Source organism: Ambystoma mexicanum, chromosome 8, assembly GCF_040938575.1.
Source record: "Ambystoma mexicanum isolate Mex_15411 chromosome 8, UKY_AmexF1_1, whole genome shotgun sequence".
NCBI lineage: Eukaryota > Metazoa > Chordata > Amphibia > Caudata > Ambystomatidae > Ambystoma > Ambystoma mexicanum.
Genome location: NC_090929.1, coordinates 451869390 through 451890947, shown reverse-complemented (window position 1 = coordinate 451890947; position 21558 = coordinate 451869390). Strand labels below are relative to the sequence as shown.

At 47.9% G+C, this 21558-nt stretch overlaps 1 protein-coding gene across 14 annotated transcripts in view; it reads right to left on the bottom strand.

Annotated features, from left to right (window-relative positions):
- RERE (arginine-glutamic acid dipeptide repeats) overlaps nt 1-21558 on the bottom strand; it is a 2107422-nt gene that overhangs the window by 927766 nt on the left and 1158098 nt on the right. For all 14 annotated transcript variants that reach the window (XM_069610039.1, XM_069610046.1, XM_069610044.1 and 11 more), the window contains one exon: nt 15476-15574. In XM_069610039.1, the coding sequence (XP_069466140.1) occupies nt 15476-15574 (99 nt within the window). The remainder of the gene's footprint in view (nt 1-15475; nt 15575-21558) is intronic.

Below are 21558 nucleotides of genomic sequence, written 5' to 3'. Positions count from 1 at the left end.
CTGCTGCTTTGTGGAGCCATGTTTCAGTTAGAGCAATAAAGTCTAATTTGTCTTTGATAATTAGGTCTGCAATATCAAGGGCATGTGCAACCAATGATCTGGTATTGAGGAGAGCTCCTTTGTAAGAATGTACATCCGTTTTTTTGCCGAGATGTTTGTATGAATGATAGGTTTGGACTTGGTTGTGGGGATAGTGGTGCCTTTGGTAGAACTTTTGGCTTCGCATTTGGAATCAGACAGGAGTCTTCGGGGCGGCTCATGAAGTTTAGAGAGTCTAGCGCAAAGTTTGTTGTTTCTTTCGGTGGTAGTGCAAGGGTGGGAGGCAAAAGTTGTAGGACCTGACTTGCAATGATGTCTTGGGTAGGAAGGGTCAGGATAGTACCTAGTTGTGTAGGTGAGACTAGTGCCTGGCTGGGGAGGGGGGGCTCCTGAGTCAGTATCCTGGATGGGAATGTCTAGGGATGCGGGCGTGGCCATTGCACAGAAGATGAGTAATATAGTTAGCATTTTCTGCAGTACTGCGCTGGCGTTGTGTGAGCAGAGTGGGAGTAGCAATGTGGGTGTTATCTGAAAAAGGTGGCTTTGTAAACGGAATATGCGCAGGAATAGTGGTAGGCAGCAAATATGCAATGGGGTAACACCTAACTTCAAATAGCACAATTTGGCAAAAATGCAGTGGGGTAACACCTAGCTTCAAATAGCACAGTTTGGCAAAAATGCAGTGGGGTAACACCTAACTTCAAATAGCACAGTTTGGCAAAAATGCAGTGGGGTAACACCTAGTTTCAAATAGCACAGTTTGACAAAAATGCAGTGGGGTAACACCTAACTTCAAATAGCACAGTTTGGCAAAAATGCAGTGGGGTAACACCTAGTTTCAAATAGCACAGTTTGACAAAAATGCAGTGGGGTAACACCTAACTTCAAATAGCACAGTTTGGCAAAATGCAGTGGGGTAACACCTAGTTTCGGATAGCACAGTTTGACAAAAATGCAGTGGGGTAACACCTAGTTTCAAATAGCACAGTTTGACAAAAGTGCAGTGGGGTAACACCTAGCTTCAAATAGCACAATTTGGCAAAAAATGCAAAGGGGTAACACCTAACTTCAAATAGCACAGTTTGGCAAAGATGCAATGGGGTAACACCTAGCTTCAAATAGTACAGTTTGGCAAAAATGCAATGGGGTAACACCTAACAGTCCTGTGGTGCACATGGGTTATGCACTTTGGTTACTATTTCCTGGGGTGTCGCAGACACACATAGTGCTGGAGACAATAGGTAGCTGGGAGTAGTGCAGTATTGTTGGCCGAAAGTTACCTGGAATAAGATGGGCATAGGGTATGGCAGAGGGTAGAGTCGGGCATAAACAGGCACAGAAACAGGTGGCAGGTGGCAGCGTTAGCTTACCTGGAGCGGTGAGGGCAGAGTTCCTGGCCCCTGGCTCCTATGGCTCCGAACAGGCTCTCAACAGGCCTTTGTATGGCCTTCGTAGGGCCGCCGGCACATCCGCCTGCCGGCGGATGTAGGGAGCTGGATATGCGAGGCTTAGCCTCGTTGTGGCGCCGCGATGCGCCCGGCATGCGGGGGACAGGCAGGAAGTAGGACAAGGCCAGGCAGGCCTTCGTTGCAGCTTACCAGCTGTTTCGGGTTCCAGCGATGGGGAAAGGGCTCCTGCCCTCTTCCCTTGGATGGGACATAAGGGACAGCCCCTCATCACAAAAGTCATCCAACAGAGGGATCGACAGCACGGTCTACCTCTTTGCCTCGCAGCGTTGGTACAGGAAATGCTCCTTTTCCTCAGGGGTCAGCTGAAACAGATCCGAGTCCCTAGAGATCATGGAATGGAAAGAGCCTATATCATCAGGCAGTGAAGCTCTGGGCGGCGGAGACGGGAGGTCTTCTAATCCGCTGTCGTCCGTGCCCATGGACGTGTCCGGGTCCGTATCCTCCCTCTGTGGAGGGGAGGTAGGCGAAGGGTAACAAGGCGGTGGAGGGTGAACTCTCCTCTTCTTGGCAGGGGGCTTGCTTGATGGCCCAGGTGCCGCAGGGTCTCCCATCGGCGGAAGGGGCATCCTCGTCCAGATCTCCGAGCACAAGGTGTGCAGTGCATGGAGAATGTCCATCGAAATGTCAGCTGTGGGTTGAGGTGGTTGCTGAGGTGGCGGAGTTGGGAGCGATGGTGGCAGCAGTGTATGGTCCTCCAAATCCTCCAAGCCCTGCTCCTCCTCGTCAGTCTCGTTGCCACTCTCGACATCTCCCTCTTCGGAGTCCCTCCTGTAGGACTTGGCCTCGAACTTCTCTTCCAAAATGGTCTGGAGAGTAGAAAGCTCCTCCTTAGAGATGTCCGTGCCCTGCAGGACTACCGTACCCCCCCCTTCTCTGCGACCAGGGGAGACGGTTTCGGAGAGATGATGGGCATCGCTTTCTCCAGTGTCTTCTCTACGGGCTGAAAAGACAATTCCCTCCTGACAGGCAGGGAAACTCGCCTTGGGGGCCATACCCTGCAAACCCACATCTGCGGCCTTCGCCAGGTACGCCACCACTCCTTCAATGGAAGGCATCGCTGGGTGAATCTGGGCCTCCACGACCTTGGTCGAGTTTAGGGCCTTCACCTTGGGGGGTGGGGGAGGGGAGTGTCAGCGCCCCACTCCCCCTTGGCCTTCTCCATCTGGCCCTTCTCCAGAAGCTTACCCGGGTGGTCCGACTTACTCTTCTTCGCCGAACCAGAGCGTTGGCTCGTGGTTGAAGGTGCTGGAGACACTGTGCTTGCCCTGGCTGCCGAGGGGCCCGTCGCAACGGCGCTGCCAGTGATCGCAGACTCGTAGTGCTTAGCCTTATATTGGCCCACCGTCGCCGGAGCGCCCTCAAAGGTCTTAGAAGACTGCTCAAGTTTCGTCTTGTGGCTATGGGAGGCATGCTGCCGGGATTCACCCATAGCAGGGGCCTTGGCCTGGAGCCACTCAGTGAGACGCCTGCACCGATCCTCATGGTGCGGGGGCCATTACCTTGCAAAACCGACAGCCATCCGTTTGGTGCAAATGCAGGCAGTAGAGGCACTGGGAGTGCCCATCGTCTGAGTAGATGTTCCGTAGGCCACATCCTGGGCAAACCTTGAACTGAGAGGTTGAGTCTTCTTTCTCCCCCGTCATGACCATGCAGGGTAGGCCTCAAAGAATCTTCTGGAATCCTCCAAGAAGCAAACCAGATGATATTTCATCCTGGAAGGGTGTTGAGCCGTTGCGTGCCCTGCCCACATGCGCACAGCGGGAACCTGCATTGCGCATAGAACGTTAAGCAGAAAGCCACATACCTGATTGACGCCAGTCCCACCTTGACACACAATCCTCCACCTGCTGCCTTCCCTGGAGCGGCGTCGGCCGGATGTCTGGGTTTTCTGGCACAGCAGCCATTTTGTCGAGCTGCCTTCCATGTGCCTGCGTCGTGTTGCTCGGCTCACTGGGCCCCGCCCAGTCCAGGACTCGAGTGTGGATCATGGGGCCTACCCTGTTCCTCAGGCCGAGGCCCGGTAGGCATTTCGCCCTTGGAGGATCTGCCGGTAGAACTGCGTATAGGCGCACACTAACACATGTTGCCGGTACTATGGCATAGCCCCTTAGGTGAAGGCCCAGTAAAAGACTGTTCCGGTCGCTAAGCACTGACACCGGAAGGACCTACTAACCCCCACGGCCTGTTGTCCAGTAGCTGATACAGCCTCAGTACTTGTGCTGGTACCAGGATCTGAGCAGTCCCTCCCGAGAAGGAGTCTCCCTTGCGGGGTGCACTGGAAAAGAGCGGCCCTACCGTGGGCCTGGATCGATGACAGACAAATTCCTTTAGGTCCTTTGGGGGCGATCTCTGGAATATCTCCTCCCACCTGGCTAGTCTGTTCTTCAGACACCTCGAGGAGAGCGTGTTCCACGCGGTACAAGCATACCAGCCATGGTCTGGGCCAAGGCACTGTAGGCAGAGGGTGTGGGGATCTTTAGTCAGGAAGAGCCTGTTGCTGGAAGGACACCTAGTCGACATGCGCCGGGGAGGAGCGTGACGCCGGAGGACCGAGCACCGTAATGATATAAAGAAAAAAGAAAGAAGAGTAGAAGTATCTGCGCATTGAATTACATGGCTGAAGCCAACCCCAGGAGCACGGGTGAATGTGGAAAAGGAGACTGAGGAGTGGCGCCTGAGGGCAGAGTCAGCGCAGCGCATGCTCCCAGGGCCGCACCCGCCTCTAAATTTAAAGGGGAAGAAGGTTTTTTCTGGTGAAAAAGGTTCCGTCTCCCATTCCCTTGGAAGGGACGCCCCATGCAGTATGGAGGAAAGGGGACAGGACGTAAGAGTAGGAGAGCCTTCAGGGGATTAACTATCGATTGTGAATGAAGAAGTTTTTACTCTCACCTGGCTCCCACAGGGGCGTCGGTCGGACCCGGACTGCTGCGGCCTCCACCAATGTGATGCGTAGTGCAGAGATGACAGACTGGACTGGCCCTCCGAATGTCATCTGCTTGACCCGTAGAAGGATTCTCCTTATATTCTTGAAAGATGTGCTCTCCATCCTGCGTGGATTACAGGGGCATGTTGATACCAGTTGCTTCACTGGTTAGAAGGCGTTGGGGAGTTCCGGACGATAGTTGACTCTGAGGTTCCTGGTGAAAACCAGTAAGTATAGAGTTCATTGAGTTCAATATGTCCGATGTTCACTCTTATCCCATTCCTTTCTTATCTTGTAGTGTAATTCGAGAAAAGATGGTCTTGTGGCGGTAGATGGCGTTCAGGTAAGAGTCTGAATTACCAGATGCTGTCCGGTAAATGAGGCATGTATTTAACGTGTTGTTTTCTCTCCGTTTTCAGATGTGGCGTTTGAAGATGTGGAGAGTTAAAGAATAATGCCTTCGGTGGTGAATCAGGTAAGTCTATGGTGGTAAGAGAGATTGTATTTGTTGGCTCTCTCGGCTCACCTGGTTATTTCTTTTGTCCCCAGATGCCGGAGCCCGGCGAAGAAATGATGGAGGCAGCGCCGGATCGAAAGGTGCTGTGAGGACTGGTGAGTACGGTGCGGTGCTGCAGCTGGCGATGCGACGTGTGTAGAAAGAATGTCCTTTCCAGGTGCTGAGACGTGATGGTTCCGGAATCAGGTAAGAAACTGAAATAAAGTTTGTTTTCTAACCTTGCCTAACCTTGCCTCTACTTTCCTTCTTCTCTAGGAGCTCTGGATTCAGGGCAGGAGTGGCTGAGGTCTGGATGCTGACTTGCAGGCACGGTGAGCGTTACGCTGCTGGATGCAGAATAACGCGAAGCGTGTGTTGCTGGTCGGGCGTGGTTTAAATAGCTTCAAAAGTAGTTCCAGGTAAGAAGTCCCTAGAACCACACCTGAATAAAAAATAGTCCCTGTAGTAAAATAGTCCCTTCCAGGCTTCACGTTGGATTAGAGTCATTTGCAGCACGGTCTGCCTGAGGTAAGTAATGACTATGAGCCTGGCGCCTTAGGTGCCAGGACTGAACCCAGATAGCCCCTAGCCGGGGCTGCTGAGGTTTTACTAAATGTCTAGATGCCTGCTCCCGGGGCTGATGGACTTGGTCCAGATGCCTGCGGGTAGGCATGATGACAGAAGTTGAAGGTGGTGATGGCTGATCAAAGTAATATCTCAAATACGAAAAGTAGAAGGGGGAATTAAGGCAAAGAGCAGGTGTAGAAAGAACGTAATTGGAACTAATAAGAACTTGGCAGTCACCTCAATCTCACTTGACACATCTGAGGTGAATACCACTGTAAAGCCATGCTCTAGAGAAAACCCATTAAATAGGTGCAAAATACTGGCTTTGTTGACTTCAATCCCAGTTTTGAAGACTATTTCCTCAGCGGATATAAAGTTTGTGCACCCCTTAGATCGTTCACATCTAGGGAAATGTGGTGTTTATTACGACTCAAAATTCACCGAAATGATGGTAAAAGCTTGCCAACAGGACATCTTATTGAATGGATATCATTTATTACGCTCATTTTTCTTTGGTGGACTACAAAGACCCAGAGGCAGTAAACCTAACTGTGAAATATGAATATAATGAAGCAAGTTGCCTGCAAATCAAGAGTGTCGAGTTGGGGGTGGCATGCAATCTCCTTACCCATGTTTAAGTGCAATCTACCAGGTTTCTAGGAGTGTTGACTTTGAGATTGTCAGATGGAACTAGCATGGTCATAATTCCTGAATATTGATATGAATAAACTGTTTGCAGGTTCTGATCTAATTTTTTTGTAGGAAACGTGGCTGACGTCCGGGCCCGTATTTGGCGGGTTTATGATTGACAATAAAAGTGCCAGGAAAGGGGAGGATTATTGACTGCAGTTAAAAAAATAGTTGTCAGCGTACCATCAGTAATATTAAAGCTTTAATGGAGCGGACATTGATAACCAAGTTATCTGATCGATCTAGTGGAGGGTCAGCGTGTGCATGTTCTTTTAAGTAACATCTATTTTAATCCTCTCTCTAGTAACATTGTGTTCTAAACAAGGTCAAAAATGTCTTATTTGAGTGGCTAAATGAACATCTGTGAAGCCTTATACTACTAAGAGGGGAATTTAATTGCAAGTGGAATGTTCTCCTAAGCGATGTTGAGGAATTAGAGACTATCAAATGTGCAATCGAATTGGACCACTCATCTAGAAAACAACAATGGGAGATTGTGGTCACCATTTTTGTCGATTTTATTTTTTTGCAAACAAACCTGAGCGGAGATGCTAAGTTGGCAAATAAGCCTACATGGCACTTTGCAATTTCATCCTCTACAATTCATTGCATTTTCCTTAAACATGCTGATGCGACGATGGTAAAAGATTTAAAAATCATAAGAAACAACCTAAGTGACCATGCCATGTTAAAACTAACTGCTGATGCAAGTAAAGGAGGGGGTTTGTGAGTATATGAGTAAGAAGAATTTGATGATCTAAAATTTTCTGAATAGGCTTGGCCAACTTAGTCGGGAAAAAATAAACAAAGGGTTGTTAAACTGGTAGGGGTAAGGGGTCTCTAGCACAGGAGGAAAAGATATCCAAGACCTCTCTGGAAGGATCCTCACATTTATTGGCTGAGTTGGATTGTTCAGAGGCGAACGTCCAACATAATCTAAGGAAGGTGGAGGGTAAAAGAAATTATTTCGATAAAATAATAGTCAAAAAAAGACGGCTATTGAGGAAGGCAATCAGGCTAGTCTCCAAGTGTTATACTAAGAGTTTTCAGAAGAAAGCAGCAGCGGAAAAAGCTGCTCAAACAAAAGTATAGATTATGGTGTAGACAACATAGAATCGGGAAATACTTGAAAACTAACCAAAACCTTCTAAAGATGAACTTAAAGAAAAATACCAGATCCAGATGGTGGACTCTAAATAAGTATGATTCAGACTACTGGACAATCTTGCAGTGTGTCTAAAGAGGCTTGGGTAAATTTCTTTCAAGAAAAATGTAAAGGTAAGCCTAACCCCACTGACTCCTTAGATAAGAGTAAAGAAGTGTATCCGGTATGGTCATTCGAATTTGAAAAAATAGACTGAGGTGTTGATTAACAAGCTGAATGATTCTTGAGCCAGCGGGCCAGATGGGGGTAACAAATACAATTCTTAAGGATACTCCATCTTTATGGCTGACATATTCTGGCACCTTTTCGAGCACATAGCCTGGAGTGGCAAATGTTAATCTTCGTTGCCTCAATCCATCCTTATACCCATTTTTAAAACGCTAGATAGGGGCTTTCCTATGAGCTATCGTCCCATCTGCCTAATTGACACGTGTTTGAAGGCGTTTGTCACAATACTGTTGAGAGAATTGAGAGCTTGGGCAGAATCAACTCATCGCTTGAATCCTTTACAGATGGCTTTTCGGAGGGGTGTGGGCATGGTCTAGAGTGGTCGGATTATAAGACATGCATTACTTACCGTAATAGCCTTTCTGATGATTGTATCTGCTTAGATTCACATGCTGTGCATATGGTCCGACATCCAGTGGTAACGCAGAGTATTGCATCTTGTCTTTCGGAGACCGAAAGGGGACGTCGGTATAGGCGTGTCTGTAACACTATCCCTATCGTGATGTGTAGTGTACCCAAAATCCCTCCCTCGCCGAGGTCCCTCAGATTGCATTTTTTCTGCGATCAGGGAGCCCAAGGCGATAGTGAGAGTACATAAAGAGAGAAAGTAGCAAGACGTCTATGTTCCTTCCACCCCGAGCGGGGAGGTAGGGATGGCGCATGTGAATCTAAGCAGATATAATCATCAAAAATGCTATTACCGTAATTATTGCAGGTATTGTGATGCATGCACAGGCTCAAAGGGAGCTCCCATGAGCCTGGTCAAAACCACATTCAGATCCCATCCAGGGGCTGGGTAAGAAATGGGAGGATAAATCCTCTTAACCCCTTCCATAAAGGCTTTAATCATTACCGTTATTTTCCACCACGACACCTTTTGTTGTGATGTGGTGTAGGCTGACAGAGCAGCCAGGTGAACCTTTAGGGAATTGAATACTAACCCAGTGTCCAACAGATGGGTTAGATACAGCACAATGTGTGTGGGTGAGCAATCGATGGGAGCGACGCCTTTGGAATTGCACCAGATGACAAAACGTTTCCATTTGCTGGCATAGCAATAACGTGTATTCGGTTTTCGCGCTTCCCTGAGTATGTCCATGCACCTCTGAGGGAGTTGCAGGTGTCCAAACTCTATGACCTCAGAAGCCAAGCTGCTAAGTTCAGAGCTTGTGGCATGGGTGTAGGGTCTCCCTCCTGTCCTGAGACAACATGTTGTACGGACAGAGTAGTCTCACTGGTCGGGAGAGGGACATTTCCATCAGGTGAGCGAACCAGGGTTGGCGGGCCCACATGGGGCAACCAGTATCATAACTGGTTCCTGGTGCATCTTCTGCACTATCTTGTTGAGAAGGGGAGTTGGGGGGGAAAAGCGTAGACAAATTTCCCTGACCATGTTATCCAGCGACCGTTCCCCTTGGATCGGTTCTGGGGGTACCTGGAGGCGTAGACTTGGCATTGGGCGTTCTCCTGAGTTGCGAACAAGTCGATCTCTGGGAAACCCCATTCTGCGAAGACGTTGGACACAATGTCTTTGTGTAGCCGCCATTCGTATTCTTTTGGCAGAGGAAAATCTCTGCTGAGTACGTCTGCCAGAAGATTGAGTTCCCCTGGAACATGTTGGGACAACAAAAACATCTTGTGTTTGAGAGCCCATATCTAAATGTTTTGGGACAGCTTGGATAGCCCTGGAGAGTGAGTGCCCCCCTGTTTGTTCAGGTAATACATAGCTGTAGTGCTGTCCATTAGAATCAGCACTGTTATCCCTTGCAGTTGCACCTGAAAGGCTATCAAAGCCTTGAACACCGCTAATAGCTCCATTAGGTTTATATGGTTGGACGCTACTTGAGGAGGCCAAACTCTGTGCGCTGTCTGTTGAAGCAGATGAGCTCCACACCCTGTGAGAGATGCATCTATAGTGAGAGTGACTTCCACTGCAGGGGTGGTGAAGGTCATCCCCTTCAAGAGGTTTTCTCTTGACCACCACTGCAGAGAGAGAACGAGGGCTGGCGAGACAACTAACAGATCTTCCCATTGTCCGCTGGCCTGACACCACTGGCTGTTGAGCCACTCTTGCATGAGATGCATGCGCAGCCACGAGTGGGGAACCAAGTATATGTATGACGCCATCATTCCTAGCAAGCGCATGGCTTTGCGCACAGTCACCTTCCGACTGGCTACATATTGAGGGATCTGAAAAAGCATGTTCTGAACCTTCTCGTTGGAGGCGAAGACGAGAACGTCCTTTGTCCGAATTAGAGCTCCCAGAAATTGTTTTATTTGACTGGGGACTAAACTGGATTTCTTTTCGTTGATTGAGAAACCTAGACTGAAGAGGAAATGTACTGTTTTTTGGGTGTACGAAAAACAAGCATCGAACGAGTTCCCCGTAATGAGCCAGTCGTCGAGGTAAGGGTAAAGTGGGACTGATAGTCTGCGCAGGTGCGCTGCAGCCACTGCCAGGACTTTCGTAATCACCCTTGGTGCCGAAGCGATGCCGAAGGGGAGTACCTTGAATTGGTAATGCCTGTCCTGGATCATGAACCTTAGCTATTTCCTGTGTGCTGGCAACATTGAAATATGAAAGTATGCATCTTGCATGTCCAATGTTGCCATGTAGTCCCCCGGTTTCAGCAATGGGATTCCCTCCTGCAGTGTTACCATGCAAAACTTCTGGGGTTTTATAAACTTGTTCGCTGGGCGCAGGCCTAGAACAGGGCACATGGCAAGATCCTTTTTGGGTACAAGGAAGTACACTAAATAAATACCCTTGTTTACCTGAAGAGTAGGGACGGCTTCAATGGCGTCCTTTCCCAGCTGTGCTTCCACCTTTTGATTCAAGATCTCCAGACGGTCCGGTGAAAGGCGCCGTGAGCGTGGGGGTCTGAATTGTGGAGGTCGGGCGAATTCCACGCAGTACCCGTGGGCAACCTTTTTTATGAACCACTGGTCTGAAGTTATCCCCTCCCATAACATGAAGAAAGATGTTAATCGCCCCCCGACCGGGGTGACATTGGAGGGGACCTGGATCATTTCTGACCAGAGGCTGTGGCTCCTCTGAGACTGGGGCCTCTACCTCTGCCTTTGCGGCTTTTCTGACCCGTAGCCAGGTAGTATGCGGAATTTCCATAAGTTTGTCCTGAGCTGAAGTTTCCCATGCCGTAGTTGTTTTGACCAGCACAGGGGCTTGCCCTCGAAAGGACCGCCGAGAGTTATTACCCCTCTGGGTGGAAGGTTTCTGTAGGTCAGTCATAATTTCGAAAAAATTCGAAAGACAATGTCGAAAAAATAATATCAATTTTTTTTTTTATTATATATTTATGTTGGGGTCCGGGAATAAAAAAAATGGGTAAAACAAAAAATGGAAAAAAATGGGGTTGGGGGGGAACCCCCCCCCATTTCGAATAAAAAACCTAATTAAAAAAATGCGATATTTTGACTTTCGAAATTTTAGTTTTCGAAATTATCACTATAAACCGTTTTTGTGTGATCTGTTGCCGAGACTTCAGAGTCTCATGCTCCTTCTTGGCTGTTTCCAAAGCCTCATCCACCGCTTTCCTGAAGAGGTTAGATTCCTCAATGGGCTTATCGATGAGGGAGGCTTGAGTTTCTGGTTTAAAACCTTAGGTACGCAGCCAAGCGTGTCTTTTCAGTAGGGTCCCTTGGGCCAGAGACCTGCCTGCAGTTTCCGCAGTGTCCAAAGTGTTTTTGATCACATGCTGGTTAACTTGTCTTCCCTCCATTCCAATGGAGAGAAGCTTTGACTTGGCAAGTTCAGGAACCTCTTGGAGGCCCCTCCTGGAGCAAGTGCTATTGGGCGTCAGCATAGCTTGCCAATAACGTATTAGCAATCCGCGTAGTGTATGCGGCCGCAGACGTGACACGTTTGCCAAGGGCATACAGTCGCTTAGATTCCTTGTCCGGTGGTGATTCACCCGTGGCAAGGGGTACCCCTGCCCTTTTCCGAGTGGTAGTCACTACCAATCAATCTGGGATGGTGTGCCCTCTGATGTATAGAGGGTTGGAAGGGGAAGGGCGAAATAATTTTTCGAATCTTGGGTTCACTGCCCGAGTTTGAGCTGGTGATACCAATGTGGGGGCCACCCTTCTTTTACCAGAGCTAAGGAGGGGGGTGGCCTGACTAGACAGAGGTTTCTCCTTAAGGACATCCTCTACAAAATCCTGCTCAGGCACCACCTCTTGTGTGGAAAATTTAAAGTATTCAGCTACTTTTTTCAACATGGAGTTGAAAGCCATTTGGTCATCTACAGGAGAGGCCTGGTGAGCCGGGGTGGACGGAGGAGAATCCAGGCACAAAACATCAGAGTCCGGATCTTGCTGTGTCCATGGGTCTTGACCTTCCTGCTGTGTTTCTTCACGGTTGTCTGTAGCATCCTGTTCTTCCTCATAACTTTGTAGAAATTAAGCTTCTTCCTCTTCATTATAAATGTCCCTATTTGTGTCCATGTGGACAACGTCTTCCTGCTGAAAGGCATGAGACTGATCTTCTAGAATTTGGAGGTCAGGGTCTACCTGAGCCCTTTTCGGGGGAGGATGATCAGAAAAACTGATAATCTTCTCCAGCCGATCCATACACCCTTCGAACTTCTCTGTAGTCCACTTAGAGGACCCAAACGGACCTGCGTGTAGAAGAACGACTTTCTCCGCCCTCCGGCATCAAAAAGAGTGTTAGGGTGTCGGAAAGAGGCTCTTGACTATCTTTGTAAGCGTCATAAGAATCAGGATCCCAATCCGCATCTGAAACCTTTTCCGTGGCTTGTCCCATAACTTTAGGCGGAACCAGGGTAAGACCCACCATCGCTGTAATTCTTTTGATGCTGCTTTCGATAGTTGCCGAATAGGCGTGAGACAGTGGCTCTGATGGTTTATCAGTAGGTGTACTACCTTCTGCGGCGCTAGAGGGCCTAGTGGTTGGTTTTCCGGGTAGAGGCCTAGCCGTAGTTTTCGGGCCTACAGCGGCCTTTGAAACAGTCGAAGCGTCGGATTTCTGCGCTTCGATGTGTGCAGTTTTTTTAGTAGCACCCTTACTTGATTTTGATTGCCCAGTCGCAAGACACTGCTGCGGATGCCGGGAAGGCTTTGGATCAAAACGATCCTGTTGGCGCTTTAACCTTTTTCGATGAAGATGTTGAAAACGGTGTAGGAGTTGTTTGCTCAGTGTGATGCGCTTGTACGCCCCCGTCGCCGGGTTTTGCCCCTGTAGCGAGACCAGAGTTGGGCCTTAAAGGGTCGGGGATGGGCGTGGCGGACCTAGAAGCGTCCGCCTCAAGGTCTGTAACATCCGCAACGGATGTTGGTCATCTGAAGTACCCCCGTCACTCTCAGCGGGTGTGGCGTCGGGGCAAGGGGGGTTCCACCCGCGACATACCGTAAGCGGCCCACCTCTTAACACGGCGCTCCTTAAGGGTCTTAGGCCGAAGGAGTTTGCAGGCCGCACACCGCTTCTCGTCGTGCTCTAGGGGAGACAGGCGTTACACGTCCTGTGTTCGTCCTTCCAAGGATATCGAACCCTACAATTAGGGCAGAATCTAAAAGGAGTCCTTTCCATAGCTAAAGGGAAGGATGGCCAGCCAGAAAGGGAAAGAGGGGAAAGGAGGAAAGACATAGCAACAATATGGCCACCCCTACCCCACTATCCCTACTGTATAGGTCGGCCAGAGGGCTCGACCATGTGGAAAATCTGGCCGCCGGATCTTATGTGGCAAAATCCACAGCTGTAGAAGAATCCCCCGTGGACTTCGTCGAAGATATTCTGTGGCCGAAGTGACTTAACAGGGAATAAACTACAATTCGGTAAAGATAAACAATGTCTCTTAAGATCTCTGCTATAGGGCGACCAGTTATCTGGGCAGAAAAAAACAATCTGAGGAGCCTCAGCGCATGAGGGATTTTGGGTACACTACATGTCACGATAGGGATAGTGTTACAGTCACGCCTATGCCAACGTCCCCTTTCGGTCCCTGAAAGACAAGATGCAATACGACGCGGTTACCACTGGATGTCAGACCAGATGCACAGCATGTGATTCTAAGCAGATTAACAAGCTTCAGAAATGCATGTATTTCAGTCGTCGAAAGTTATTTGGTTAAGAAGTTATATGTGGCAGCAATTGACCTGTCTGCAGCTTTTGACAATGTAGATCTCTCCCGGCTTTGGAAAAAGTTGACGAGGTGGGCTATTGATTCAGGCCTATTAAGAATGATACACATGTTATACTCACAGAAATCTACTAAGGCTCAACACCCTCGGCGAGCTCTCTTGAGAATATGTTCTAAGGGGGTTTGCCAAGGGTGTGTGCTGGCCCCAACTCTTAATATGTACGTGGCAGATTTATGGGAAGAAGTTAAGAGTTGTGGGTGGCGGTTTGCACTGTGATGTTTGGACTTAAATTTAGGTTGCATCACATATGCTAATGATTTAATTGTGATGGACTATACTCCAGCTGGATTACAGTAGATGTTAACTCGAGTTGAGTATTTGAAATCCAACTACTTGTCAATAAATTCACCTAAATCTTATGTTACGACATGTAGCAGGGCGAGGAAACAAAAAAGTTATTCTTGGAAAATGTATCATGAAGGTATGGAGAAAGTAGATTCTATTCGGTATCTAGGTTTCTCTGTTTCCTTTAAGCAGAGACAGGCAAACAAAAAAGGAGGTTGGAAGAAAAACTGCGCTTGTATTTCACTTTTGAAATCTGCAAAAATTAGACTATGTGCATACTCGCTCCCTCCATTAATCGGGTTTAATAGGCTAAAAATGTTGCCTACTGTCTTGTATGGTCTTGTATGGTTGCAAATTATTTATAACAGCACTTTTTAAATACAGTGGAGGGCAACATGTTGGGTAGTGTCTGTGATTAGATTAGATTAGAGCTGGTTTTAGCCTCCTGGTAGTCACAATATGACAAGAGAAGTCTCAACAATTACTAAGATGACTAAAGATGAAAAACCTCAGATCAACTTCTACTTAAACTCCAGAATATTAAAAGTTTAGGAGTATGTTGAAATTGAATGGGTCGGAATCGGAACTAGTACTCAAAATCAAAGTAAAATTGTGGGATAGTGTAACCGAAATCCAAGATTTAGGTCGATTGAAACTATATAAGGGACGAAAACTGTGGTATTTACAGATGAAAGAAGTTAGATCATACTTTGGTATATTTCCTTCTGCCATACTTCGTGACTGCTATTTTAAATTTATGCTCAATTGTTCACCCACGTTGGAAGTCATAGGATCGAGGTTTGGAATTCCTTGAGAACTTCGATTATGTAGATTGGGTGTTGTTGAATTGGAATCATTCGAACATCTTGTGCTAAAATGCACAATGACTGAATCAGAGGGTTTTGACATTAGAATCATTTATTACTTCCCCACAGCGGTTTTATATGAATTTAGAAATAGACTTGCAACGTCTCATTTGTTGATTATTTTAGAGTTAACCACATTTTTAAAGATCATTTTTGATCAAATTAATGAAGTAATGACACTAGTGGAACAGGACATAACGCTCATGTTGTGAACTGCTGTTGATCAGGAGTGTTACCACGGATGAAATTTTCATATTATGTGTTTTTACTGTTAATAAATGGAAAACACATTTTGGACCCATCTTTCTACATTATCTCTTTTTTAAAAACAAGTTTCTGTATGTCTTTTTTCGTAAAAGTACTATTAATTAAAAACACAATAAAATAAAATAATAAAAGTATTGTGTAAGCTGCTTACACAGTGGGCCTGAACTTACATCTCTGGTAACATGGAAAAGTACCCCCATAGCATTAGATCATTCAATTAAGGCTGGTTGCCCTGCATAAACCTTCATCACCATGCCCCTCCCCACCCCAGCCCCAACCAAAGAAAAATAGTAAATTTCTTACCACTTCATCCTCTGTCCAGCACTTCTCTATGAGCTTGGGGACCGGTTTCTTCACCAGACGTTGCAAAGCTTTCCCAGCATCATAGTTACTTTCATGTAGCTAAACAACAACAGCAAAAACTGACTTAGAAGCCTATTTACATAAATTATCTTAAGTTGATGAAGCAAAGAATGATCCTTTGAGAACTTCCAGAACCACCTAATACTTGTTTCTGAACAAAAGAGCACCAAAAGCATCCATCAGGGATGAAGTTCTACCATTGTTTCTATCAGGACCAAAGGACCTACACCCCCAGCGGAAAGGCATCACTTAAGCTGGGTGCAAAAACCCCTAGCCAGGCAGCCAAGGAACTTGACAGACCTCAGGCAGAATTAAAGGACAGTTTAAATGACTCACAAATAGAAGGACCCCATACATTTCGACACAGAAGGTTAAGGTATCATCAAATGCTTCCCAGAAAGTCAAGACTATATTGCCAGTTTATCAGAAAGCAATGAAACCACCACACAACTCTTCAGGCAAGGGCAACTCTGTGCTCCAAAGCATCACCCCCCCACACACACACACCCAAACCTCTTGCTCTAGCACCTTCACATTCACACTCAGACAAAACATCTGATATGCATTCTCCAGGCAACAACATCTACTGCCTTGTTGCTATGGGATAACAACCTTTTCTCATTCCCTAGTAATGCAAAGGATGACCCACTAGTACAAACCATTCATCAGCTCAGTCAGTGAACATAGCAGTGCTACAAGAGGAAGTAAAATGTTACTTGCGTGGAAAAATACTGCTCCAGCATGGATTATGTGGCAAACCAGAAGGAGGAGTCGGACTAAGTACTGACATGTTAAAGGGTTTTTATTTAAAATAAAAACAGAACGGCTCACTAGTCCTGCTGATATGGGAGAAGTTACCAACATAAAAAACTAATGATGATCCTCCAAGTCCAAAAAGAAATGGTCCCTAGCCCAAATCGTGATAGCTAAGGAACAAATTACTTACTTGTAACTGTTGTTCTCTGGCATGGATTTACATGCTCATGAATATTCCCAGTCAGGCTGGGAATCCTCTGTAAAATAAAAACCTGTTTCAGTTTGGTTGACAAACTGTCTTTTTCCTATAAACCAATCACTGAGCTCTGGGTCATACTGCTCCCAGCTAATGACTTCCCTCTACCCAAGCCCCTACTCTGGCAGCCATCTTCAGATTTGGTAGCATGTAAAGTGGCAGTAGGACCAAGATAAGAGGGGCAGCCGGAAGGGTTTGCAAGTGAATACATGGCAGACCCATGCTGGAGAACAACAGTTACAGGCAAGTAACTTGTTCCTTCTCCAGCATGGGGTCTGGCATGAATTCACATGCTCATGAATAAAGAATACATAGCAGTACATACATGCACAACCACGGGAGGTGGCAAGGCTCAACATAAGCAATCTCTTACCTCCTCACCAGGCTCACTTTCAAGCGAAAAGGTTGCACAGCACTGCTTGGCCGACTCTCTGGAAACCCTGTCGACGGAGTAGAATTTCGTGAAGGTGTGCGTCAACCTCCAATTAGCAGCCCTGCAAATGTCTAGCAGGGTACACCAGACAGGCCGTAGTAGCAGCGATCGCTCAGGTGGAATGGGCTCTTGGACGGCCAGGCAGCGGTCAGTTTGCCAACCCGGGAACAGTGAGTGATACAGCCGGAAAGCCACCTGGCAATGGAAGCCTTAGACAGCGCCTTACCATGGTTCACAGGACCAAAGTTCACAAAAAGCAGAGATGTTTTCCGGAAACTCTTTGTGCGGGCCAAATAAAACTTTGGCGCTCTAGCCACATCCAGGGAGTGCAAAGACTTTTCAGCCGGCGACGAAGGTGTCGGAAAAAACACAGGTAACACCAAGGGCTAGGTGAGATGAAATTCCGACGGCACCTTGGGCATGAAGCAGGGGTGCGTCCACAGCACCACCCTCGTCTCGTGAAAACTCAAGTAAGGCTGCTTGCAAGACAGGGCCTGGATCTCAACTACTCGTGCAGAGATGATGGCCACGGGGAAAGCGGTCTTCCACAACATAAACTTGTGCAGAGCTTAATGCATAGGTTCAAATGGAGCCCCAATGAGCCTAGTCAGCACCACATTGAGGACCTGCACCGGTGGGAATGAGCGGAACAGTCCCTTGATGAATTCCTTAACTAGACGGTGCGGCCACAGAGAAGACCGGCCCGGAGATCTGGTGTACCGGGAGATAGCCGCCATATGAACCTTGAAGGGGGCATGAGCCAGCCCCGATTTAGCCATTGACAGTAAATATGGAAGTACTTGAGGGGCCGTGACCGTCAGAGGGCTGATCTTCTGTGAACGGCACCAAACAGTAAAGCGCTTCCATCTGTGTCCGTAGCATTTTAAATTAAATGATGCTCTGGCCTTGCCGAGTATCTCCTTGCAGTCTGCCGGCTGACTGGAGGGTACACGCTGACATGCCGAGAAGGTGCAGGGAGCAGATCTGCCTCGGCCACGCTGGTGCGACGAGGATCATCCTGCAACAGTACTGTCTGAGTTGATGAATTGTAGTAGTAGCGGAAACAGAGGGAACACATACAGAAACAGGTCTTCCCAATGGAATGAGAATGCGTCCCCCATGCTCCCTGGCTGGGGAACCTGCTGGCAAACCTTCGGCACTTGGTGTTTGCCGTCGCAATCAGATCGATCTGGGTACTGCCCCATTTGAGGAAAAGGTTGTCCACTTGATCGTGCGGAAGCTCCGACTCATGGCAGGAGCGCAGCTCTCTGCTGAGAGAACCGGTGTTCTTTACTCCTGCCAGGTGAAACGGGATAAGTAATGGTCCAGTGCCACAAGTCCTGCGCCTCTTTGGAGAGTGCTGGGGATCTGGTGCCCCGCTGCTTCCGGATGTAAAACATTGTGGTGGTATTGTCGGTGAAGACCCTTAAAACTTTGCCCTTGAGGGACGGCAGAAATGACCAGAGGGCACAAAACACCGCCCGTAGCTCCAGGACTTTGATATGTAGCGTCTTCTCTTCCAGAAGCCTTAGACCTCTGGCGTGAAGACGTCTGTGTGGGCTCCCCATCCTTCCAGGGAAGTGTCTGCCATGACCTTCTCCTGGTACGCAGGGCTTTGGAAGTCCGTGCCTCCGGCGACTTTGGAGCGCACATCCCACTACCGTATCGCTCGACCGAAAGGTTTTGGCCTGGAAGTCTCCGGACAGCTGGACGAAACAGGTGTCGAGGAATTCCTGTAGAGGACGCATCTGCAATCTGCAGAGCCGAAACGGGTATATGCATGATGACATCATGCCGACCAGCGAACTTGATGGTCCTCACTGCAGCGACTCTCAGTTGCAACAGCCGTTGCCTCTTCAAACCAAAAGGAGAGATAGAGGGGTAAGTAGCACCAGTATACCCTCAACATAAAGGGATTAACCCTTAACACTTTGAAACAAGAAAGCTGGTGCTAATCGTTGCTACCTTCTCTAGGTGGACTCTATTCCCGTACCATATTCACTTATGGACATGGGAAAGAACACCATTTAAACGCAAATTTGTAAAACAAATATACATATTTTATTGTTCACTTACACGCAAATATTAACACCATCAGTGTGTTATTAAAGTGCTTATTTAGTCTCCTACCATAAAAGTCTAGAAGGCACGTTCACAGTGGTATGTGCACGTGCCTTCTAGACTTGGTATGTATGGTAAAGGTATGTGACTTTTACCCCTTCAACCAGTAAGTTAGCTAATTTAAATTCTTGACCATTAAAGTGTGCTGTGCTGTGTTGCTTATCACACTAGGCCATACCTCACTGAGCACATCTCACTTAATCTCATTCCATTCACTCTTTTCTTCATTCATTGTCACCATCTCATTCAACAAACACAACTGGTGCCCGACATGTTTCTTTCCGTTTGAAGTGTAACTGCAATCAATGCTCGGAAATTCTTCAGGGTCTTTAGTGAGGGGTTAGTAAGACATACATAACATATCTGTCAACGTAATAACCTAAAATCAGACATTGATTACTACAAGCAATTTCATCTCAACAGGTTGCGTTGGAATTCTAGTGGTATTTTCTCTTTAGGGGTTTTTGGTACCCTTGTAGTCCGTCTATCTGGAAGGAAATCACCACCTATCGAGGAGCAACAACAAGGAATAGGAGTATCAGTAACCTATTCAACTGCTGAGCTCATAAGACAACTATAATTCAATAATAGCAGTCAGTATACTAAACAACCGTTTAGTCAGAAACACGCTTCTAAACCTCTTGAAACGGCTGAGTATTATCAGTTCTTAACTCATACCTATCCCTTTTACAAGGTTATGTGGGTATGTATTAATTCGGGGGCATCATATATTCTCAATCTACCCTGACCGGGTAAATCGTGCAGAAGGAACAAGTTACTTACCTGTAACTGTTGTTCTCCAGCATGGGTCTGGCATGGATTCACATGCTCATGAATATTCCCCGTCGTCAGGCTGGGAATCCTCTGTAAAGAAAAATCAGTATCAGTTTCGTTTCTGATCGGTCTTTCGTAGTAGTAACCAATCACTGATCTCTGCGTCATACTGACCACAGCCAATGACTGCCCTCTCCCTAAGCCCCGCCTCTGGCAGCCATCTTCAGATTTGGTAGCACGTGAAGTGGCAGTATGACCAAGTGAAGAGCCGCAGAGGGGTAGGCGGGAGGGTTCGCATGTGAATCCATGCCAGACCCATGCTGGAGAACAACAGTTACAGGTAAGTAACTTGTTCCTTCTCCAGCATGGGGTCTGGCATGGATTCACATGCTCATGAATATAAGAATACATAGCAGTACACACATGCACAACCACGGGAGGTGGCAAAAGGATCAACATTAAGCAATACAAAAAACTCAACATTAAGCATCTCTTACCTCCTCACCAGGCTCACCTTAAGCGAACAGGTTGCGCAGCACTGCTTGGCCGACCCTGGAATCCCGATCGACGCAGTAGAATCTCGTGAAGGTGTGCGTCAACCTCCACGTAGCAGCCCTGCAGATGTGCAGCAGGGGCACACCAGATAAGAACGCCATAGTAGCAGCGATCGCTCTGATCGAATGGGCTCTCGGACGGCCTGGCAGCGGTCGGTTAGCCAACCGGTGGCAGTGCATGATGCACCCGGAGAGCCATCTGGAAAGAGAAGACTTCGAGAGAGCCTTCCCTTGATTCACAGGTCCAAAGATCACGAATAGCTGTGATGTCCTCCGAAAACTCTTCGTGCGGTCCACGTAGAACTTCAGCGCTCTAGCCACATCCAGCGAGTGCAAAGTCCTCTCGGCCGGCGACGAAGGAGACAGGAAGAAAACAGGTAACACCAGGGGCTCGTTAAGATGGAAGTCCGACGGCACCTTCGGCATAATGGAGGGGTGCGTCCTAAGCACCATCCTCGAGGCATGGAAAGTAAAGTACGGTGCTTTGCAGGATAGGGCCTGGATCTCTCCCACTCGTCGTGCGGAGGTAATGGCCACCAGGAATGCAGTCTTCCACGACACAAACTTCATCGGTGTAGAGTGCATCGGCTCGAATGGGGGCCCCATGAGCCTGGTCAGCACCACGTTAAGTTCCCACGCCGGGGCCGGGGCCTTCACCGGCAGGAACGACCTGAACAGTCCTTTCATAAACTCTTTTACCAGTCGATGGGGCCACATGGACGTCCATCCTGTGGTTCTGGTATATCTGGAGATCGCCGCCAGATGAATCTTAATGGAGGCATGGGCTAGCCCAGCCTTTGCCAGCGGTAGCAGGTACAGCAGCACTTGAGGTGCTGTAATCCGTAGGGGGTTGATCTTCTGTGCTCGGCACCAGATAGAGAACCTCTTCCACTCATGACCGTAGCATTTGAGAGTCAAGTACGCCCTGGCCTTTGCAAGAACTTCTCTGCAATCGGCCGGTATATCGTAGCCTCCAAACTCTAGCGCTGCAGGAGCCAAGCCTGCAGGTTCAGCAATGCCGGGTTGTGGTGGAAGATGGCGCCTCCTTCTCTGGAGAGAAGGTCCGCGTCCGCCGACAGCTTGATGGGAGGGGACGTTGACAAGTCCAGAAGGTCCAGGAACCAGATCT